Here is a 21,558-nt window from a genome sequence, read left to right on the forward strand (position 1 = left end):
GGGTCATCCCCCAACCCGGCGAGTCTACTCGCTGAACAATTTACGTGAAACCCCAACCCTACTCGCCGAGTCTCAAGAACAACTCGGTGAGTTCATGCCATGCACAAACTCTATTGACCTTCTGAGGTCAGATCTGCTTTCCTAAACCATAGATCTGGCCTTCCCAAGCATGAATGTCACGTAAAGTTCGAAACTTGATGCTTGCATAACCCCCACAAGGCATTAAAAGAAGATTTGGTCCCAAAAATGACAACCTAGGTCCAATAACTCCATAATAACCCAAAAAGCTCCAAGGGTTAAGGTCTCTGGACCTCTTTGAGTCCAGATCCAAGGCACAAACTCGAAGAGGGACCATTTGCTTCACATAATCACTCTCCAAAGGGGTTAGAAAACCCTAACTCTAAAGATCAACCCTAAAACTGAAGGAGGTTCGAAGTATTACCTCAAAATGAAGCCTCTGGACTCTAGATCTGCTGGAATCTCACCTCCTCCTTGCTCTTGCCACCTTCTTCTTGCTAAACAAGGAATGCAAAGGCCCAAAAGTGACTTCCTCTCTCCCAAAACGATTTAGCTCTCTTAGGGTTCTCTCAAGGGACTGGTAGCCGCAATGGGAGGCTATAAGTGCCCTTAAATAGGCTCCAAACCCGGGGAATTAGGGTTTCATTAAACAGCGTGGACTCGACGAGTCCACTTTTGGACTCGCCGAGTCCAGACGCGAACCCGTGCCCATAGCCGCGATCATACTCGGCGAGTTTGGGCTCCAACTCGCCGAGTCTTCTCACAAATCACCAAAAATATAAGAATGAATAATACCTGGGAATCCGGGCTGTTACATCCTTGGCCTACTCGCCGATTCGGTCACTTACTCCTCGACCCGGATCCCGCTCGGACTCGCCGAGTTCATCCTTGGACTCGACGAGTCACCCCCTAAACTTAGGGTTTCCTTTCCTTTCTTGGCCTTTCTTACTTCGGGTGTTACAACTCTCCTTCACTTAAACTAAACTTCGTCCTCGAAGTTTGCTATGGCCAACCGCCTGCGATCTGCTTCCCATACCCTACAAATTATTCCAACACCAGCTGCCTACCTTTGCACGCTCGGAGGATTCTCCCCCACTTCGGTTCTACTTAACCCTTGCTGCTCAATGATCGGAAAGAAATCCCAATCCTTGCTACCATTCCATAATCAATCTGCTGAGGAACCCAAGCTTACCATATCTAGGGATCTAACCAATCCATCTCTACAACTATACAACTCCAATCTAGCGAGACATACCAAGTCCCTCCCAGGCATGCTACAGTTACTGCATCCTCTTAAACCTTCTCCAATAGAGCACATCTCCTAACTACCATTCAAATATCCACGGTATGCAGATGGCATATAACTCGATCACAATCAACCGCTCAAAATAAAATACTCATACCGATAACGATGCAGAACCATAACAATATAATCATGCACAAATAAAAGAACTAAAAACAGAAATCGCATACCTGCAACGTCCGGTGCTGCTTGCGCCTCCAAGGTAGTCATCTGAAAAGCCCTGCCTCCTACCGCAGGTGCCTTTGCATGGCCTTGGCGGCCGTCTGAGATCCTCAAAGTTGCAGGGGCAGGTGCCATCACCCGTCCTGCTGAAAACAAACTGGGGCACTGGGCCTTCTTGTGGCCCCGCTGATTGCAGTGAAAACATATCAAGTCGGATCCGTGAGTGGTGGTAATAGTATAATCCCTGCTAAAATGACCAGTCTGACCGCACTTGAAGCAGCCATACTCACCACCGCTACCACTCCTGCACGTACCCCCGTGCGCCCTGCCACACTTCCTGCACCGACTGCGGTCCTGATAATCCCTCGATCTCGGATCCGATCCCTTGGGCCTTTTGCCTGAACTTGCGGCTACTTGAACCTCATCCGACTTCCTCTTCCGGATCTGTTCCAAATCAATTTCCCTCTCCGTAGCCCGAGAAATCATATCTTCTAGCGTCTTACAGCTGGATCTGTTCACGAACTCCCTGATATCATCCCTTAACATCTCATGGTATCGGGCCTTCTTCATCTCCTCATCCGCGACATACTGCGGTACAAGAAGAGCCCTCTCCCTGAACTTGGCGGTGATCTCTGCCACAGTCTCAGTGGTTTTCATCAAATCCTGAAACTCTCGTGCCAACTGCTACACCTCAATAATTGGCAAAAACTCCGCCCTGAACCTGGCCGAGAAATCGCTCCAAGTCATCGCGTCCAACGCGACATCATCCCCCAAAGCATGACCAATCTCCTCCCACCAATCCCTCTCTCTATCCTTCAGAAGACAGGAAGCGAGTCTGACCTTGTCCCCCTCAGGACACCGGCTTGTACGGAATGCGTTGGCAACATCAGCCAACCACCTATTGCTAGCGATGGCGTCCCTAGCCCCATGATAATTTGGTTCCCTGCAAGCCCTGAACTCTCGAAATGTCAAGGTACGTGCTCCCATCAATGCCATCATCTCGGTACGGAAGGCACCCAACCTCTCATCCAAGATCTCCAATATACCCTCCTTGACTGTGCCAAAGATCACAGGAGTCTGGTCTAGAATATTGCGTGTAACCTCAGCTGATATCAACTCCCTCATACGCTCCTCGAGCTGCTTGGCTCCTGGACCCGAGCCTGATCCCTCTCCGGCGCCTGATCCGCCCGCTGGTCTCTCTCTCAACGTCACCATGCTGAAAATATAACACATCCACTATCAGAATACTCATCACTGCTGCGAGACCAAACACACACTCTACCAGGTCCCTGATCTTGTCTTGGCCTTTCCCGAATCGAGTACGGATCCTCTGCTTTTAGTAGTACGGGCCCATACTACCTTCCACATCTATCCGTACTTTCCTCAGGAATTGCTTTGACTCTACCAGGTCCCTTATCCACTACTACTGCTCCCAGCACTATCTCATCCTAGGCTTACCCTAGGGAAACCTCTGACTCAGCTCAAACCAGTCCTCAGCTGTTGAAGGTCTCCTTGTGATGCCAATTAGCCATTACCTGGATACCATCACATGTGACGAGACTCAGATAATCGTTCGAGTAAAAGACTCGTCCCTACAATGGTTGGACTCAAACAAGAGCTGCGAAATCGGGCCAAATCCAGCACTCTGAGATTATTCAACCCTGATCACATGTGGCGTGACGTATCCACCTAACGGCTAACTCCCATCACTCGGAATCCCACAATGCACAAAGCAAACAACATTCAGACAAGGGAAAATCTAACCATAACATACACAAGCAATCATGATCTCATAGCAAGAATCTGCACTAGCATGCAACATAAACTCATAAACTCAGGCATAACCTAAACAGGCTATCCCACTACTGTCTAATCAGCACTATCATGCAACTCAAAGCACATATAACAGGCACATAAGGCATCCTCCCTAGATCCTTAGTCCTAATCTAGCATGCTGTTCTACTAACTGATACTCAAATCATAAACTTGTATGGGTAATTTGGGGTACTTACTTGAGCTCGACTGATTGCATGCACCACACCCTTTTTCTCTTTTCAAAGTTCTTTTTTTATGAATTCTTTTTGCTTTTCCAAAACTGTTTTCTTTCTCAAAACTCTCTTTTTACAAAACTATCTTTTAATTTTGAAAACTTCTATACCAATTCCTCAATTTGAGTTCAGACACACCCGAGAGCATGTCCGAATCCCTCAAACCAAGGCTCTGATACCAACTTGTAACGTCCCAAAATTCAACACTAAAAATTTCTTTTAATAAAAATATCACTTAAAGCAAAATCATCGATTCAAAACATAATCAGAGTAATAGTTTCCAAAACACATGTTCGTTATCAGAGTAAAACATTCCCAGGCTGTCTAATCTATGGTGTGTGCCATGCGATCACCTCGAGCTCTTCCCTCCGCTACCGGAAGTACTTGAAACCAAAACTGAAAACCGTAAGCACGAAGCTTAGTGAGTTCCCCACCCTACCACATACCACGCATAACCACATACTGCACATACTGGGCCACGCCCGCTAACCCGGGCCTCGCCCGCTATAACGGCCCCACCTGGCCTCGAGCCCCGCTCGGATACAGATCTGTTTCACTTAGGCCTCGCCTGTCACAGGGCCTCGCCCGCTAACATATAATAGCACATAAACATATCACAACACATAAGCTACACACATACTAACGAAATCCTGTCCAAAGGCCTCGCCTATCCTGGGCCTCGCCCTTGTCCTACTACTGATGAGTCATGGAACCCCGTCCATGCTCCTACTGATATTGAGATACGGGCCCAGCCCACACTCACTCTTTCCCTAACTTGGGCCTCACCCTTGATTTGCTGCTAATGAGATGTGGAACACCATCCACACTCCGTTATTGGTGAGATACGGTACCTCACCCACACTCACCTCCCTACCAGGCACATACAAGTATCACACAGACAACAAGTATAAACTATCACATAAACCATTCCTTAGGCACCCGCCCGCTATCATTGGACCTCGTCCTGAATACAATACTAGCATACTGTGCCTTGGGCTAACCCCCGGGTCTTCCCACTCATAACTACATGGGCCGGCATTGTGGCCGTAGACCCATTCACACAAAGGGAAACTCACTTGTACTGGCTGAACTTACTAATGATCCCACTAGCTGCTGCCCAACAACTCACTGAACTCCTACTCCACTAGCTCCCCGAGCTATCAACATCAATGCAACACTAAGTCTAACTGACCCCCGAAAGACAACCAAGTCAACTCTGGTCAAAGTCAAAGTCTTGGTCAAATTCAACCTTCCAGGTCAACCCTACTCGCCGAGTCATCCTCCCGACTCGCCGAGTTCATATGTTCAGAGTCCTTCCATTCGCGTCTCGACTCGCCGAGTCAGTCCATGACTCGCCGAGTCTACCGATTTCCGAGTCCTGACCTGTCCAACTCACCGAGTCTCCACTCGACTCACTGATTCGAGTCTCAACTCGAAGGGTTTGGGGGTTTCGCGACCTGACTCGCCGAGTCCAAGAACATACTCGCCGAGTCCAAGACAACCTTCAACAGACTCGCCGAGTTGTTCTTCCAACTCGCCGAGTTCCTGCCCAACTTCATCCGACTCGACGAGTTGTTCATCCCACTCACCGAGTTCCTCCTCATGTTCATGCTACTCGCCGAGTCCACTCAAAGGACTCGCCGAGTCCATTCAGATCTACATTCATGCAGAGGACTTTTGAGTCATGCATGGACTCCAAACTGTAGATCTACCCTTCCCAAGCCTATTCCTCACGTAAGGTTGCAAACTTTACGTGTAGAGAAGGAGATCTAGGCAAAATACAACATAAACTAGGGTTTAAGGCAAGGAGGCTCCATAATCAACTCAAAAGGGCTAAAACTTTATGCTTCTCAAGACCATAATATGCTTGGATCTGAAGTAGCAACTCCAGATCCTGCTTCTAACTCAAATGGATGACTATCCATGGCTTAAAAAGCCCCAAATCTCACAACCATAGAAGATCTAAAGGAAAGAAACGACTTATTACCTTCAATAACTCAGAAAGGTTCCACAAACTCCAGATCTAAGGCCAATCCTTGAGGCTTCAATGATTTCCCTCTTTCTTCTTCCTTCAATTCACCCAAAAATGGCTTGGAAGCTTGGATGCACAATAATGGGGGCTTAGGGTTCGTTTTTTGTATGAGGGAGGCTCTAAGGAACCCTAATGGAGAGAATAAGGAGCTTAAATAGCGCCCAAAGTCCCAGATTTAGGGTTTTCCTCGTACAGACCAGACTCGCCGAGTCTCCTTGGCCGACTCGCCGAGTCGGTCACTTACTCCTCGACCCGGATCCCGCTCGGACTCGCCGAGTCACCCCCTAAACTTAGGGTTTCCTTTCCTTTCTTGTCCTTTCTGACTTTGGGTGTTACAACATTACAATGGAAAATACCCAAAAAATCTGAATTATCAAAAGATAATAATGTAGAAATTTTATTTGGATTTTTATATCGATCTAGATGGATAAAAGGGAAAGGGATTTTTGTGCCCGTGTTCAATGTTTGATCGGGTGATATGAACGCGAATGAACCACAGTAGACATGAAGGAAACAGGAATGAAATCAAACATTAGCCTCTGATTGATGACCGATCGTGAAGAAGATGAAGTGCCTACGGCGCATGACGGGGCCAGAGAAAATGAAGAATCGTAAGAAATCTTAAGTAACATTTCGATTGAGGGGTGTGGTTCGACGGTGGATGGCGATTCACGATGGGAAGAGAAGAAGGCTCGCAGGCCGCTAATGCTGGTGCTCCTAGGTCGATTGATAGTGATGAGGGAGATCGTCGGTGGGTATAACGTGGTCGTCGACCATGGAACAAGTGATGGAACATGATAGGTAGGGCAGTAGTGAGGGTCGATTTCCTGCGAAAGCTTTGTTTTCAGAAATTGATGGGGCCGAAGAGAAGGAAAGGGAAGGCAGTGAAGCTTCTCTCTTCTTGTTCTGATAACAAGGTACGATGCAGAAGGGAGAACCGGTTAAGCTAGGAGAGCAACAACATCGGCGAAGGTGGTGTGTTTGGCAGTGGAGCTCGACGGGAAGAAGGGCAGGTGCGATGGGGGGTGTTCGGCGTTGTTGTTTGCTCGACAATCACAGGTTTCCTTTCATCTATCTTCTATTTACTTTGATTGTAAATCCATGTGGTTTAGTCAATAGATTTAGGTTAAGATGAGTGTTTGTTGATTGATTCTTGATAGAAATGGATAAATGGAATGGATGAGTGAGGTTAATTTTTTACAGGAAATCGATGGGTGTATGTTTGTTTTGCTTGTCAGAATCGATAGGGTGTAAATCACTAGGTTAAGGTTTGTGTTTTGGTTGCTTGAAATTGCCATGGAAAGAAGATGAAGCAATAACAAGGAGTGGTTGTATTTCTCATTTGCACGTATACATGAAAAGAATAAGAATTCTCTTGTGTTCTTGGCTGGGAACGAATGTAGAAGGGAAGAACAAGGATACGTGTTGATTGTATCGGTTTATTAGAGAGAGAAAGAGAGATAGATTTTATTTTTAATTTTTCTTTAATTGTTGTAATAAAAGAAAAATGGATAATAAAATAATAAGGGGCAAATCCGTCATTATAAAAAAGTTCATAGGAAATTGGATTAAAATCGCAACAAAACAAAACTATTGGACCATCCTTGCGAGCCAAATCCATTTTGGACCAAAGTTGCTAGTTTTGACATACCACAGGGACCACTCTTGCAATTTTGTCATTAAACAATTCAAAAGTGAGCATTCTTGGTCTTCCTTTCCAAAAAGAAGATACATATGTCCCATACCCTATCTCATGGCTAGTTCTTATATATATATATATATATATATATATATATATATATATATATATATATATATATATATATAAGAAATAGTTTATTAAGAGGAATAAATCTCATCTTGACTACATAAGCCTCTTGCATAGGTCACACCATACCTGAAAATGGCTTTTATAACTGCTCGGTTAAGGATCAACGTTTGACCATATCAAAGCACAGTACTCCCTATACTTAAGTCCCACTATGTATATAGGTGTTAAGGATACAAAGATAGTACCTTTTAATCAAGTGTCACCCATGACTGCGATTTATGAGTTGATCTTGATGCGGGTCCATTCGGTTCTAGTTCTCTAACAAGTACCTATGAAACTTGTTTACAACCACTTGACTACTTTCATCTGGTAAGAGTAAACCAATCCAATTCATATTAGTCTTACTTCATAACTGCTCCCACAATCATGACCGACTATCAACTTTTAGAATAATAAGATTATTCATGGATTAGACATGTTAATATAGAACACAACAAGTATTGATGCAATGATCATATCCCAATATATCATAAACAATATAATAGTTGTTGTCTTAATGTTCCAATATCCAAATACTAAATTCAAACCAAAATCCCATTACTAGAATAATAAAAGTCTTATGGCTGAAGTATGACCACTCATACTTAAATTAAAAGGAAAGACTTTGTTAATGGGTTCGACTAAATTTAATTTGTGTGAATTTCACGAATACTATATCCCCATATTTCAATTTTACTCTAGGTATAATCAAATATCTTGGAGAATATGATTGGTGTTCTTTCGTGACATAGAGTCTCTTAGCTTGATTAAGTGAACTCTCGAAGTCACAAAGATTTCTATGTGATCCTTGAATGGTAGAAATCAACATAGTTTTTCAATGAACTCATCCATCCAATTATATTTGACTTCAACTTTAAAAGTTTTGTATTCTTATTTTGTAGTAGATTGTGTCATTATGTTTTGCTTGGACCTTATTCCAACTAAACTTACTCTTCATTCCAAAATAAAGTCAGAATCCAATTATAATTTATAATTATCTATATTTATTTAGAAATCAAAATCATATGTAGCTCTTTACACCAAGATTTTATTCTAAACTAATTATCTCATATACATTCTCTTAGCTCTTCTTAAGTACTCTTAGAATGTTCTCACAGTCATCTAGTGACTTAACCATGTATTCAATTTTGCATGTCATGATAGGACATAAATGATGGATTCATTTGCCAAGCTGTAACAGCCTGAAATCTCAGGTATTATTAAATTATGTTTTTGGGGGTGATTTAAGAGGGGACTCGGCGAGTTGGAGCCTAGACTCGCCGAGTAGGATCGCAGACTTGGTCGCGGGTTCGCGACTGGACTCGACGAGTCCAGATATGGACTCGGCGAGTCGACGCTGTTCAGCAGAAACCCTAACCGTTTGGTTTTGGATCGTATATAACGCCTCTTAGGCCGTCATTGTCCGTCTTTTGGTCGATTGAGAAGAACCCTAATCGTTGTGGACGTCTAGAGCAGGAGAGGAAGCTATTGGGACTTGGAGGAACTTGTTAGGCAAGAAGAAGAAGAGTTTGGCCAAAGGAATATCAAGGAGGATCGAGTCCTGAGGTTTGGGGGACACAGAGAGTGCGTTTTCAGGTAATACTCGGACCATTTCTGTTATTTTGATGTGTATACGAATCTAGGGTTTATGAAACCCATTTAGTGATTAGATGGGTTATTATGTTATTACCCAGACGTTTATACCCCAGTAATAAGATGTTTAGAAGTCCAGAAAGTCCCATGATTGTATATCTCGGGACCATACGTAATTTAGGAAGCAGTTGCTCGTCTGCATGGCATGGACTCGCCGAGTTGTTCTTCAGACTCGGCGAGTAGCTTGAAGATTCATTGGGACTCGCCGAGTTGTTCATCAGACTCGGCGAGTGGAGTCGGGGTGGCCCCGCGATTCTTCCAGGAGTAACTCGTCGGGTCGAGGAGGATACTCGACGAGTAGATAGGGAATCTCAGAGAGTTGGAGGACGTCTAGACTCGCCGAGTCGCCATGGCACTCGCCGAGTCCGGTCGAGTTGACCGTTGATCGTTGACCAGAGTTGACCTAAGTCTGACTTCTTAGGGATAGTCACACTTAGAAGATATAAGTGTTAATGAGATATGTGATGTTATAGGGAGGTTGTAGCTCGTCGGATTGTGCACGAGTCATTTCAGGATTTGCTAGCTTTCAGCTTTTACGAGGTGAGTCTTCTCACTATACTGTACCCGGAAGGGTTTGACTGTGTGACCGGAAGGTCAGATACGATATGTGATATGTATGCTATATGTGGTAAGATATTTGTTATATGTGCTATGTATGTTATGTGGGCCGGAAGGCAATATGTTATGGGCCGGAAGGCGAACATGTTATAGGCCGAAAGGCGTAGTGTTGATGACCGGAAGGTCAGGGCTTGGAAAGGCGTACATGCGTAAGTTGTATATTGGGGAACTCACTAAGCATTTATGCTTACAGTTGTTATGAATGTGTTTCAGGTACTAGCGAGGACCGTGGGAAGGCGCCGGCGTGATCGATACACACTGAAGAATGCTTTTATGATCTTGGGATTTTGAATATTTGTATTTGACAGGATACTTAAACTATTTATGCCTTGTTTTGAATGGTAATAATTATATTTTTAAAAATGAAAAATTTGTTTGAAAATTTGCGTTGTTACACAAGCAAACAAAATATAAATCATTTCATCTAGCTCAACGTATGTGCTAGGTCTTTTGAGACAGACTCAAAATGTGTCATGTAAAAATGCAAAGAATCATCCAAAGGAATCTTGTATCTTGACCTCATTCAAGATATTCTTAATTCATGCAAACGAGTTTAAAACTTTCAACATTCATATTTATCTATTTCTATAGATTTTACATTCCAAGAATGTATCTTGTCATTCCTAAGTCTTTCATTTTAGAAATACTTTTCGAGTCAAGGTGAAAACCACCTAGCATAGTCAGAATGTTATTTCAAATGATTAAATATGTCTCATTCATACAAGATTAGCAATATCACTATCCTCCCACTAGTTCTTTTTAAACAAACACACGTTCCTTTCATTTTGATATAAAAGCATACATTGTATCTTTATATTAAAATGACTATTCCAACCTTGAGATGTTTACTTTATATCCACAAGTGGATCTTAAGCCTTACACCATTGGTTAGGATAACATGGATTAAGAAAACCTCCATACTAAGCTATATATATATATATATATATATATATATATATATATATATATCTTCTAGTAGATGTCTATTAATAAAAACGTTCTTTCTTGAAATCTATTTGCTATATCTCATATTAAGAATATGAAGTTATAGTAAATAATATCCTTGTTGATCTAATCATAGCTACTTGTGAAAAAGTTTGATCATAGTCAATGTCATGAGTATGATAATGACCATAGTCAATGACATAAGTATGATAAAATCCTTATATAACAAGTATTACTAAATATGTGTGTGTGTGTGTGTGTATATATATATATATATATATATATATATATATTCTTTCTAGAATAATTTCTTACTCCTTCTAGCCTTGCTATAGAGAGAAAAATTTATCAAGCCCATACTTGATTATTAAACATGAATTACATCTCAATGTTCATAAATCTAAGTCATTTTTCAGATTCAAGATCTGATATAACATTTTGATAGTTGATGGTTTAACTAGAAACCATCAAGAACTCATCAATGAGAGATTCCATATTTGTCAAGTCATATATGATTTCTACTATTATTCTGAACAATTTGTGTTTATGAATAACTATTATTTATGGTTTTCAATTTCATGTTAAAACTAGTTCCAACAATTGTTACATTATATATAAAACATGTGTTTCAAGAGATATAAGGACGAGAAAGTTCCAATAAAACGTTATCAATGGTTTATTAGTTGTGACATTTCATCACTTATGATACGCCAACTCTTGAGACCTTTAGCGGCGACATATGTCGCATGTTACGCCCTTAATTTTTTTAGTGAAAGCAAATCTACTTTTTAAATCTTAAAAATTAAACCCTACATCCATATAAAATAATATAATGAAATTTAGTAGCCGTCCATGTGAAGAACTTAATAGTATGATTTACCAAGGTAAAAAAACATTATTTATGGGATAATAAATTGAAAGGGCAACGAACTTTTAATATTGTTCACATTTTGTCACTAATTTTTTTTTCGTGTTTAGTTTACACTTAAATTATTTGAAATTGTTCATATTTTACCTTTCTGATCGGTTGTAACCGGTCATAAGGGTAAAATATAAGTAATTTCAAATAATTTATGGATAAATTAAGCACGAAAAAAAAAAAATCAGTGACTAAATGTAAACAAAATTGAAAGTTGGTTAACCTTTCAAGTTATTATCCCTTTAAAAGATCTTTATAGTTTTATATTAAACTTTTATTTTTAATAAACCACCCTCTCTAATAAATGAAGATTTTTTTTCCACTTGTCACACTCTCATTTAATTTGCCAAATGTCATTTTGTGGTTATTTTGAATTAATTTTTTTCCACATGTCATTTTATAATTTTTCTATTTTATTAAATTCCACATAATATTTTAATGTAATAATTGTAATAAATATAGTAATAAATGGATGTCAATTTTATTAATAAATTATCTTTTAATTTCAAAATTCTTAAAATTAAAGCTCATTAATTTCTTTTCTTTATTTATTTGTTTAAGTTTAAAAGATCAAAAACATTTCCATTATAATAATTCATTATTTTTTATTATTTTCTGATAAATTCAAAGTTCTCAAATATTTTAACTTTTATATTTAATTTTTTTGTTTAAATTAACCCATGTAATACATGGGTTTCTAACTATATTATAATATATTATAAACGTTACAAACGACAGGTTTCTTTCCTCTCACATACACAGACACACATCGTTCCTCCTATTCATACAACTTCAATCCCTAAGAACTTTTCTTGTTCTCGTTTTCAGGATCTTGATATGCTCTAAACGTAATGGCTAGAACTTATTATTCATGGCAATCAACAGTTGTACTCCTTGCTTTTTTTGATTGTACCAATTCGATGCTCCAACCACCATAATACCTCTCAAGAACAAACCCTTTTGAATTACCCTGTTATTCTTAGCAGCTGGAACAACATCACTGATTTCTGCAACAAAGTTTAAAGCTCATTAGTAACAGTTATTTTACTATCCATAAAGTAGAAACTCATTGGCACTCAAATCTGGAATTTCCAAATGGGGCAAGTGGAAGATTTCCTTTGAGTAGATTACGAGAGAGATTTAGGGTTCTAAGTTGGTTTAACTAGCCATTGAATCAGCCAAAGTACCAACTAATCTTTTTCGTAAGAGTTCCAATTTGATAACGTTACCAGAGAATTCGAGGTTCATCCATCACAGCAATTGGAAGAATTCGAGGTCCATCCATCAGTGGCGGTTTCCATTCCGTTAATGAAACGCTTCAATACCATGGAAGCATTCGAATTGCAGGTGGAATTGAGCTGAGCTTCTACTGAAATCCCGCAAACTATAACAGTCACACATAACCCAAATACATTCATCTCCAAGATTACAACAACAAAATTTCAATGAAATCAATCTGAACAGATGAATTACATCCCACCACCCAAAGAAAAAGAGTAATGAATATTTGATTTTTGCAGGGTAGAAAAACTTTAAAGTGTGGGACTTACGGAATTCATCGAAGCTATCCATCAGAAAGGAGCTGCAAGTAGTGTGGGTTTGAACAGATAAAAAATAATTTTATTTGATTTTTGGAAAAAATTTTAATTTTTTGTTTTAAAAAAAAAAGCATACAATCAAGTGTGACTAGGCATGTCAACAAATAGAAGTGGTACACGGCATATGAAACCATTGTGTTCTTTGAAGATGGAGGAATGAATCTCCAAAGAAGTCTTCTACATGATCCAATGTGACCACTTCATTTAGGTAGAAAGTGGGTTTTTATGATCCGATCAAGAATCAAACTTATTTAAACGTTCCTGCTATTCTTTATTTCCTTGAAAAAGACGCTCAACCTACAGGAACTGTTCAGGATATTTTAAATAAGACAGAGGTTTTTAAGGAACTTTGCCCTAATCAAACGAAATTCAATTAAATTAAGGAATTAAATTAAGGAAATAAAAACTAAGGGTAGAATAGTGATTTCAATATAATTTTGGATATCTGTTCTATACTATGTTTTTTTTTTTTATTTCCTTCTTTTCTTGCTCTATTAGTATCTATTTATCATTTCTTTTATAGAATCTTTTTCTAACGAAAACCTTATTTGATTGATCCTCACAAAATCAAAAATTCTTGCCTACAATCGGGTCTACGTTGCCACGATATTTTTCTATGGAAGCAGGTGGGTTGTTCGAAGTTCGGCCCACTTTCTTTTTTGTCGATCAAATGAACTAATAAAAAATAACTTTATTCTCTTAAAAACACAAAAATAACTTAAGGGACTGAATGAACAAATAGACAAAACATTGTAGGGCTACAGTATCATTTTTCTCTATATAAAATAATATTAACGGTGACATCTATATCAATAAGATCATTAGCAACGCGGTGGCATTAGTAACGACGAAAATTACTGGCAACGGAAATAGCAGTGATAATGCTAATAGCGGTGACAATATCAACAACAACATTTGAGCATTAACGATAGCACATTGGCGGCGATGTGTTAACGGCAACATGTTGCCGGTAAGGAAAACAGCGACGACATTTAGGGTGTTTGGCTGCGACATTTGTCGCCCCTATTCCCAGATTTCTTGTAGTGATTGTAGACTTCGTAGCAACAAGTTTATTAATACAAAATATGAACTTTTCAGGATATCTTATTTCACACAACACAAGAAAATGGCCACCCATGGTGGTGTTGGTGGCAATTTTATTGATATTGGGGACTTGAAACCCCTGCCAAATTACATTACTATACATCTAGCCGTTAATACGAATAAGAACAATAATAGGTATGTTTAAGACAACATATATACTAGGAAAAAACCAGAAAATATTAGACGAGAAACTATGCATGTACAAACCTTTGAAAATTTGCAAAGAACACTACTATCTTCACATAAACCCAATCTCTGAACTTATCATGAAATTGAAAAAAAACATGTCTCCCACGACGATTAAGGAGTAGAGCCCCACATGCTATCCAAAATCCAGTAGCAAAACCAATTCCCCCTCCCATATAGAACCATCCCCGGAGTTCATCCACGCCTTCTCCATCGCCCTCACGCTCACCAATGGCAGGTGGCACTTCTAGTTCATCTCCAGGACACTTTTTAGTAAGGGGAGGTCCACAAAGTTGTGTGTTTCCATCATATCTTGAAGTTGCAAAGGATTGGAGTTGAGTGCTAGATGGTATTCTCCCTGACAAATTATTAAATGAGACGTCTAGGTCATTCAATAAAGTCATTTGAGACATGCTTGATGGTATCCCTCCTGAAAAATTATTTCTAGATAAATCCAAAGATATAAGGTTTTTCATCCGACTAATATTCACAGGAATCTCTCCAACTAGGGCGTTAGTTGATAAGTTCAGGGCAACAAGTTCGTAGAGATTGGTAAGTTGATATGGGAATTGTCCTGTTAAGTTGTTGCTTGACAGGTCAATCATCTTTAACAATCTCAGATTCCTAAAGAATTCACGTTCATTTCCTTGCCATTCTATTATTGCATGGTCAACATACTGATACTGAGTTTCATGGAGATTAACAATACCACCACCACCTAAAGGATACAAGAAAATTGGAAAGCTATGCATATTTTGTGGCAGTAAGAATCCTTGTGGAACCATGCTTGTTAGATTATTCAAACATGAAGGGATGGTCCCATGGAGATTGTTCCTTGACAAGTCTAAAATTTGAAGATTTCCTAATTGACATAATTGCAGTGGAATGGTTCCGAAGAAGTTGTTAGATCCTAGGATAAGAGCATACAACCCCTTTAGGTTTTCCCCAATCCAGATCGGCACATTACCAGAAAACTTGTTGGCTCCTAAATTCAACGAGTTTAAACTTGTGCAACTCTTTAAAGCCAGAGGTAATTCTCCAGAGAAATTGTTCTTGTATACATACAATGCCTCAAGATTTATCAAAGATCCAATAGAGCTAGGAAGCCTTCCACATAGATTGTTGTGTCCAAGATTAAGAAGCTTTAGTTGTTTGAACTGCTGCAGACAGTCTGGAAGTTGTCCGGTTAGAGAGTTATGTGAGAGGTCAAGAAATTGTAAAAGACCATCGACAATCTGGCATAAAAGCGGGATTCCTCCACCCAACTTGTTTCTGGAAAGATTTAATAACATCAAAGTGGAAGGGACATCGGGTATTGTGCCATATAAGCTGTTGGAACTCAAATCTATCACTGAGTTGTTGCCAAAATTTGATGATATATCAGGTACTTTCCCGCTGATGTTGTTGGAAGATAGATTCAAGTACATTAATTGAGAAGGCCACATGCCCCAAAAATCCAAAGGAATGGTGTCTGAAATTTTGTTATCGGATATATCAAGATGGGTAAGTTTTTTCAGTATATGAATCCATCTAGGGAAGCGAGGGCCTAGCTTGCAAGAGCTCATGACAAGATGGGTAAGATTTTTCAGTGTTTGGGTTTCATCGGAAACTGACCCTGTAAATCGGGTATGAGAGGCATACAACTCTCGCAATGTATGAGATGTGCATCCAGACAGGTTGTTAAGAAAAGAAGGAAAGTTAACAACAGCGGAGTTGTTAGTAAAGTACAACCGTTCCAAACTACAAAGATTACCAAGATATCTGGGTATCCCATCTAACATGTTGTAAGAGAGATGAAGTTCAATAAGGTTAAGAATTATCAACTTTGTGAGGTTTCCAAACTCTGGAGGAATGCTTCCACAGAGAGAGTTCTCGGAAAGGTCAAATATCTCTAATTTGGTCAAGAAACCAATGGAACTAGGGATGACACCGACAAGACCACCGTTCCCAATAATAAGCCCTTCCACATGACCTGTTCGGTTGTTGCAAACCACCCAATCCCATTCACAGCAGTCATGTTGGTCAACACTCCATGTAGAGTGAGTATCATAGGGGTCTTGAAGGCCAGCTTTGAAATGAAGGAGAGCATGTCTCTCCTTATCAAAACACTTCTTCACAGAACCATTATCATCTCCTCCTCTCACTGCTACCAATTGGTTGGCAGTTGTAGTCTCAAGTAGTAACAAGACAAGCGAGAATATTATAATAACACACCGAGTCATGATGTAAATGCAAATGCTTATGAGTTTTTGTTTGTATTGATGCATATATGAACTGTCCTCATGTTGTTTATATAATATGTATCGGTTGTGCACATGAACGACTTTAATTATGACATTTGAAATAAACGATATATATTAATATTCTAATAAATGAATAGTTTTAATCTCATTTGTTAAGTGTGACTCTAATACAATTCCTTATTAATATTAATATTATGTCATGTGTCATGTAAATATATTAGACAATTCATTTCAAAATTCAAATTTATATTTTTCTAATTATACGTTAAATTTAAATTTATAATAACTTTAAAATTTTGATATATCTACTGATTAATAATTTATTTAAAATAATTGATTAATAATTTTAAATTTTTATTGTAAAAGTCTAATTAATTTTATAGTCGTGGTTCCCACCGATAATAAACTAATATATATATATATATATATATATATATATATATATATATATATATATATATATATATATATATATATATATATTCCCATCTTGTGATATATTTTGGTGGTCAAGTTATGCGATAAAATCCAAAAAGACTACCTGTAGACGGTATCAAATGCAATAACCATCAATAAAAATAGTGATGTGATTCGAGACTAAGAACTATGACCATGAATTGAAATTTTCGGAGTTAGATTAAGTAATGGGTGAACTTGTTTAAATGTAGCCAAGTATTTTTTAATTTTGATTCAAATCATGATGAAATTTAGGTATTTATTAGAATTCCTTTAAAATGAATACTTTGATTAGAAGCGCTACACCATTATGAAATTAAACGTTTAGCAAGTAAATACTTTGATTAGAAGCGCTACACCATTATGAAATTTAAGTATTTATTAGAATTCCTTTAAAATGAATTGAATGAATTCTTTTTAATAAGGAGTAAATGAGTAATTATAATATTGGCATATATTTGAGAGGTGAATATTTTAAAACTGGATAACGCAAACAAAACTAAAAAGGTAAGAATATGAAACTAGTTATTAGTTTTTCTAATATTTTATTGCTTCTTTAGGCATTTTAAGGGAAAGAAATAAAAAGGTGCGACTCTTGTCCAGGTGGGCCACGTATAGCTTAAACGAGTGGCGTTTTGGTTTTTTATTAGGAGGCCACGTATAGCTTAAACGAGTGGCGTTTTGGTTTTTTATTAGGAACACATAAAGCACTATATATACGAAAAAAAAGTTCATCTTCATCATTTACCATCAACTTTTTGTTGGTCATTGATATCATTAACAGTCAATGTTGGCATTAGTTTGCATTAAAAACATTCTTTTTACGAAATTATATAAATAGTCCATGTGGTCTATTAAATGTTACAAATTCAATTATTATTTTTTTTTTTTTGACAAACATTGTCCTATGATTTCTAAAATTTACGTAAATGGCAATTTTTGCTATGTGGTCTATCAAATGTTACAAATTCAATTATTATTATTATTTTTTTTACAAACATTTTCCTATGGTTTCTAAAATTTACGTAAATGGCAATTGTTGCTAGAATGATTAGTATAAAGATAATTTGATCTTTTCAGTTAGCAAAGTCTGAGTTTATTACTATAGATAAACCATAGGGACTAATTACGTAATTTTGTCTATATTTTACGTAAAAAATTAGTTTTTATTTTTTATCTTTTTATTTTTTTTTTTAAGTTAACACACATAAGTTATTATATGTAACATGACTCGTACGTAGTAACGTATATAAACTTAAACACAAAAACATAAAAAAATATATTAAAACATTGACAAACTCGAATATAATACGTTTTTTAAGTTAATGAACGGAAGTTATTATATTAAACCCAACTAATACGTAGGAAACGTACATAGAATTAAGCACGTAAAATGGTAGAAAAGCTATAAACTTTAAAACATAAAATATAGAAAAAATTATATGAATAGTCCATATGGTTTATCCATGATAACAAAAACTTAATCCATGTTACCTGAAAATAAAAAATTGCCCTTAAACTAATATACGAAAACTAAGACAAAACTGCAAATTTGGTCGCTGTGGTTATCAAAAAATATGGATAGAGTCTAAAATCTTTTCATCTTGCACCATCGGTCCAAAATCGGAACTTTTTTGTGGATATGGTCCCTATCAAACTTAAAATGACTATTATACCCTTTTAATTTGTTTTTTACATTTTTTTTTATGTTTCAGCCTTTATTTTAATATTTTGATAATTAAAAAAATAAGAAAAACTCACCCTACCCCGTTTCACCGTACCCCCACCCCATCTCTCCCACCCTCCCTCTATCTCTCTTAAGTACATACACACACAACTTTTATTCATCGTCTTCTCCAAACCACACCCCTTATTTTTCCCTCCTGTTGGAAACGTCCCCCACAATGCAAACTAAACCTAGGTATATCTCTCCTTCCCTCAACTCTCAATCTCTCTTGCATCATGAACCACCTCCAAATCCTTCTTTCTCCCCTCCTTTTTGTTTATGGATCGAAGATGGAAAGAAAATAAGGACAAGCGATTGAATGAGGCAAAAGATAAAGATCAAGTGAGGGGAAACGATGGAAGGCAGCAACTATGCTGTTGCCGGAGATGCAGAGGAACAAAGGGAACGATGATGCCATTGATGGAGGTAATGGTGGCCGGACAAAAGGGTGATGATAGAGAACCGCAACCCCCTTTCTCGCCCAGCAACATAAATTGACCTTCTTGCTCTCATTCCTTTATTCTAAAAACCGATTCACACTCAATGGGTACCCCTCCATGAAACACAACCTCCTTTTTCTTTCTCAAAATTGATCGTTGCTCTACGCTAAATTCGTTCTTTCTTGTCTAAAAATCGATTACACAAAAACAAATGCAACCTCTCCCGACGTTCCTTTTACTTTCTCAAAAATTGATTAGCAGCCTTCCTTCTTCTCTAGATCGATTAATCACTAGATTTTTGCTTTTTCCATCCTTGGTTCGATCAAACTGATTTTTGGTGGTTAACAAAGGTATAAGGTGGCTAATAGTGATGGTATTGGTTATGTTTTGGTGCGTTATAGTTGCAGTAAAAAGGAGGAATAAGGGTGGGTTTTTGTGGTTAAGGTTAGGCTGTAATGGTGGGATTATAGTTAAGGTTGAAGATGGTTGAAAGAGGTGAAGGTCGATGGTTGTGTTCTTGGGTGTCTCCGGTGGTGACTAGTGGCTGATTTGGGAAGTGGTAGTGAGGGTGGTTTTTGGGTTTGGATTTGGAGAAGGGATGAGGCTGTGAATGGAGTGGTTGAAGCTTCATCCATGGAGAGAGAGTGAGTGATAGAGAGAGAGAGAGAGAGAGAGAGAGAGAGATTGTAGGATGGGATGGCGTGGGTAGGTGTTTTTATTTATTTTTAATTATTCTGATATTAGGAAAACATAAAAAAATGTAAAAAAACAAATTAAAAGGGTATAATCGTCATTTTAAGTTTGATAGGGCCATATCCACAAAAAAGATCTAATTTTGGACTGATGGTGCAAGTTGAAAAGATTTTGAACTCTATCCACATTTTTTTGATAACCACAGGGACCAAATTTGCAGTTTAGTCGAAAACTAACAATGTTAGCAAAAATGACCATTCACGCATGTTTTGAAAACCACACAGACCATGTTCATCAACAAAAATTAACAATGATTCAGTTTATGATATTTGATAAACCAAAAAGACCATTTATGTAATTTTGTCCATTTTTTTGTTCTAGTTTTTAATAAACTAGATTATGACACGCGTTATATGCGAGAGAATGTATAAATAAAATACAAATGTATGTAGATTTTCCAGAATAATTATAAAAAAATCAGGATTATTGGTATTACTGAAATATGAAGGAAATACACTGAAATCGATATATATATATATATATATATATATATATATATATATATATATATATATATATATATTCTAATAAAAAAATAAGTTTAATCTTCTATTGACAAGTGTCGTACAACTATAACTCCTCCTGAATGTTATATATCACTTATAATGCCACCTGTCAACTTATTAATTATCCATTTTAAATTTTAAATTTTAAATTTCTCACTCTAGTTACATTAAATTAATAATTGATTTTTCATTTTAAATTTATAATTTCAAATTTTCTTACTTTTATTATATTAAATTATTGACATTAGATTGAAAAATAAAATAAAATTAATATAGATTATAAGGTGATATAATTTCACATGTTTATTTAAATCAACGATTATAATTTTATATAACTAAAAAAATATCTCTAAAATAATAATTTATTTAAAATAATTAATTAATAATTATGAATTTTTAAATGAAAGTGTAATTAATTTTATAAACGTGGTTCACATGGGTTATAAACTACTATATATATATATATATATATATATATATATATATATATATATATATATATATATATATATATATATATATATATATATATATATATATTAGTTGAAGATTATCTTTGTAGATAACTTTTTTTTGCTTTATTAGTTAAACGACCTTCCTCGTTACATATCAGTACCTTCAAACATTTTTTACTTGTTACACAGGAAACAATTACATATAGCTGACCACGCGTGAAAAGAGGTTTATGCAAGTATAATCCAACATTTGATGATGTACTTTGAAAATACATTGTTATTTTATGGTTATATTGTAAAATACAACTGTTTATTTCAAAAGATAGAAACTCATTTATATTCTTTCAAAATGAACCGCATAAACCCCTCGCAATATTAAATATAAAGAAACTGTAGCCAATAAATATAAAAACAATTATGTTTGCTCGATTTAGATATTGACCGTGACTCATTGAAAATGTCAATAGACAGAATTGACACAAAACTTGTTATTATGAGACGGATTAAACAGTTTAAAGACATGAAGATGTCTTTTTTATTTTATGATAATGATAAAATAATGAAAAAAGGAATGCCTTCTTTA

The 21,558-nt window shown here is 37.2% G+C and overlaps 1 protein-coding gene and 1 long non-coding RNA gene across 2 annotated transcripts; both read right to left on the reverse strand.

Moving 5' to 3' along the window:
- Positions 1-12,223: 12,223 nt before the first annotated feature.
- Positions 12,224-13,245, reverse strand: LOC122194598 (uncharacterized). The gene is made up of 3 exons (XR_006183931.2): positions 13,059-13,245; positions 12,738-12,892; positions 12,224-12,515 (listed from the first exon to the last, which is right to left on the reverse strand). It is a non-coding gene; the product is annotated as an uncharacterized LOC122194598 (long non-coding RNA).
- Positions 13,246-14,224: 979 nt separating this feature from the next.
- Positions 14,225-16,618, reverse strand: LOC111912040 (receptor-like protein EIX2). The gene has a single exon (XM_023907791.2). It carries the CDS (start codon positions 16,616-16,618, stop codon positions 14,402-14,404), a length of 2,217 nt encoding a protein of 738 aa, XP_023763559.1. The 3' UTR covers positions 14,225-14,401.
- Positions 16,619-21,558: the final 4,940 nt, after the last annotated feature.

The sequence above is a fragment of the Lactuca sativa genome, chromosome 6, assembly GCF_002870075.4.
Source record: "Lactuca sativa cultivar Salinas chromosome 6, Lsat_Salinas_v11, whole genome shotgun sequence".
NCBI lineage: Eukaryota > Viridiplantae > Streptophyta > Magnoliopsida > Asterales > Asteraceae > Lactuca > Lactuca sativa.

Excerpts from the sequence above, each read along its gene's own strand:
- LOC111912040 (XM_023907791.2), bottom strand. The coding sequence starts at position 16,618 with ATGACTCGGTGTGTTATTATAATATTCTCGCTTGTCTTGTTACTACTT.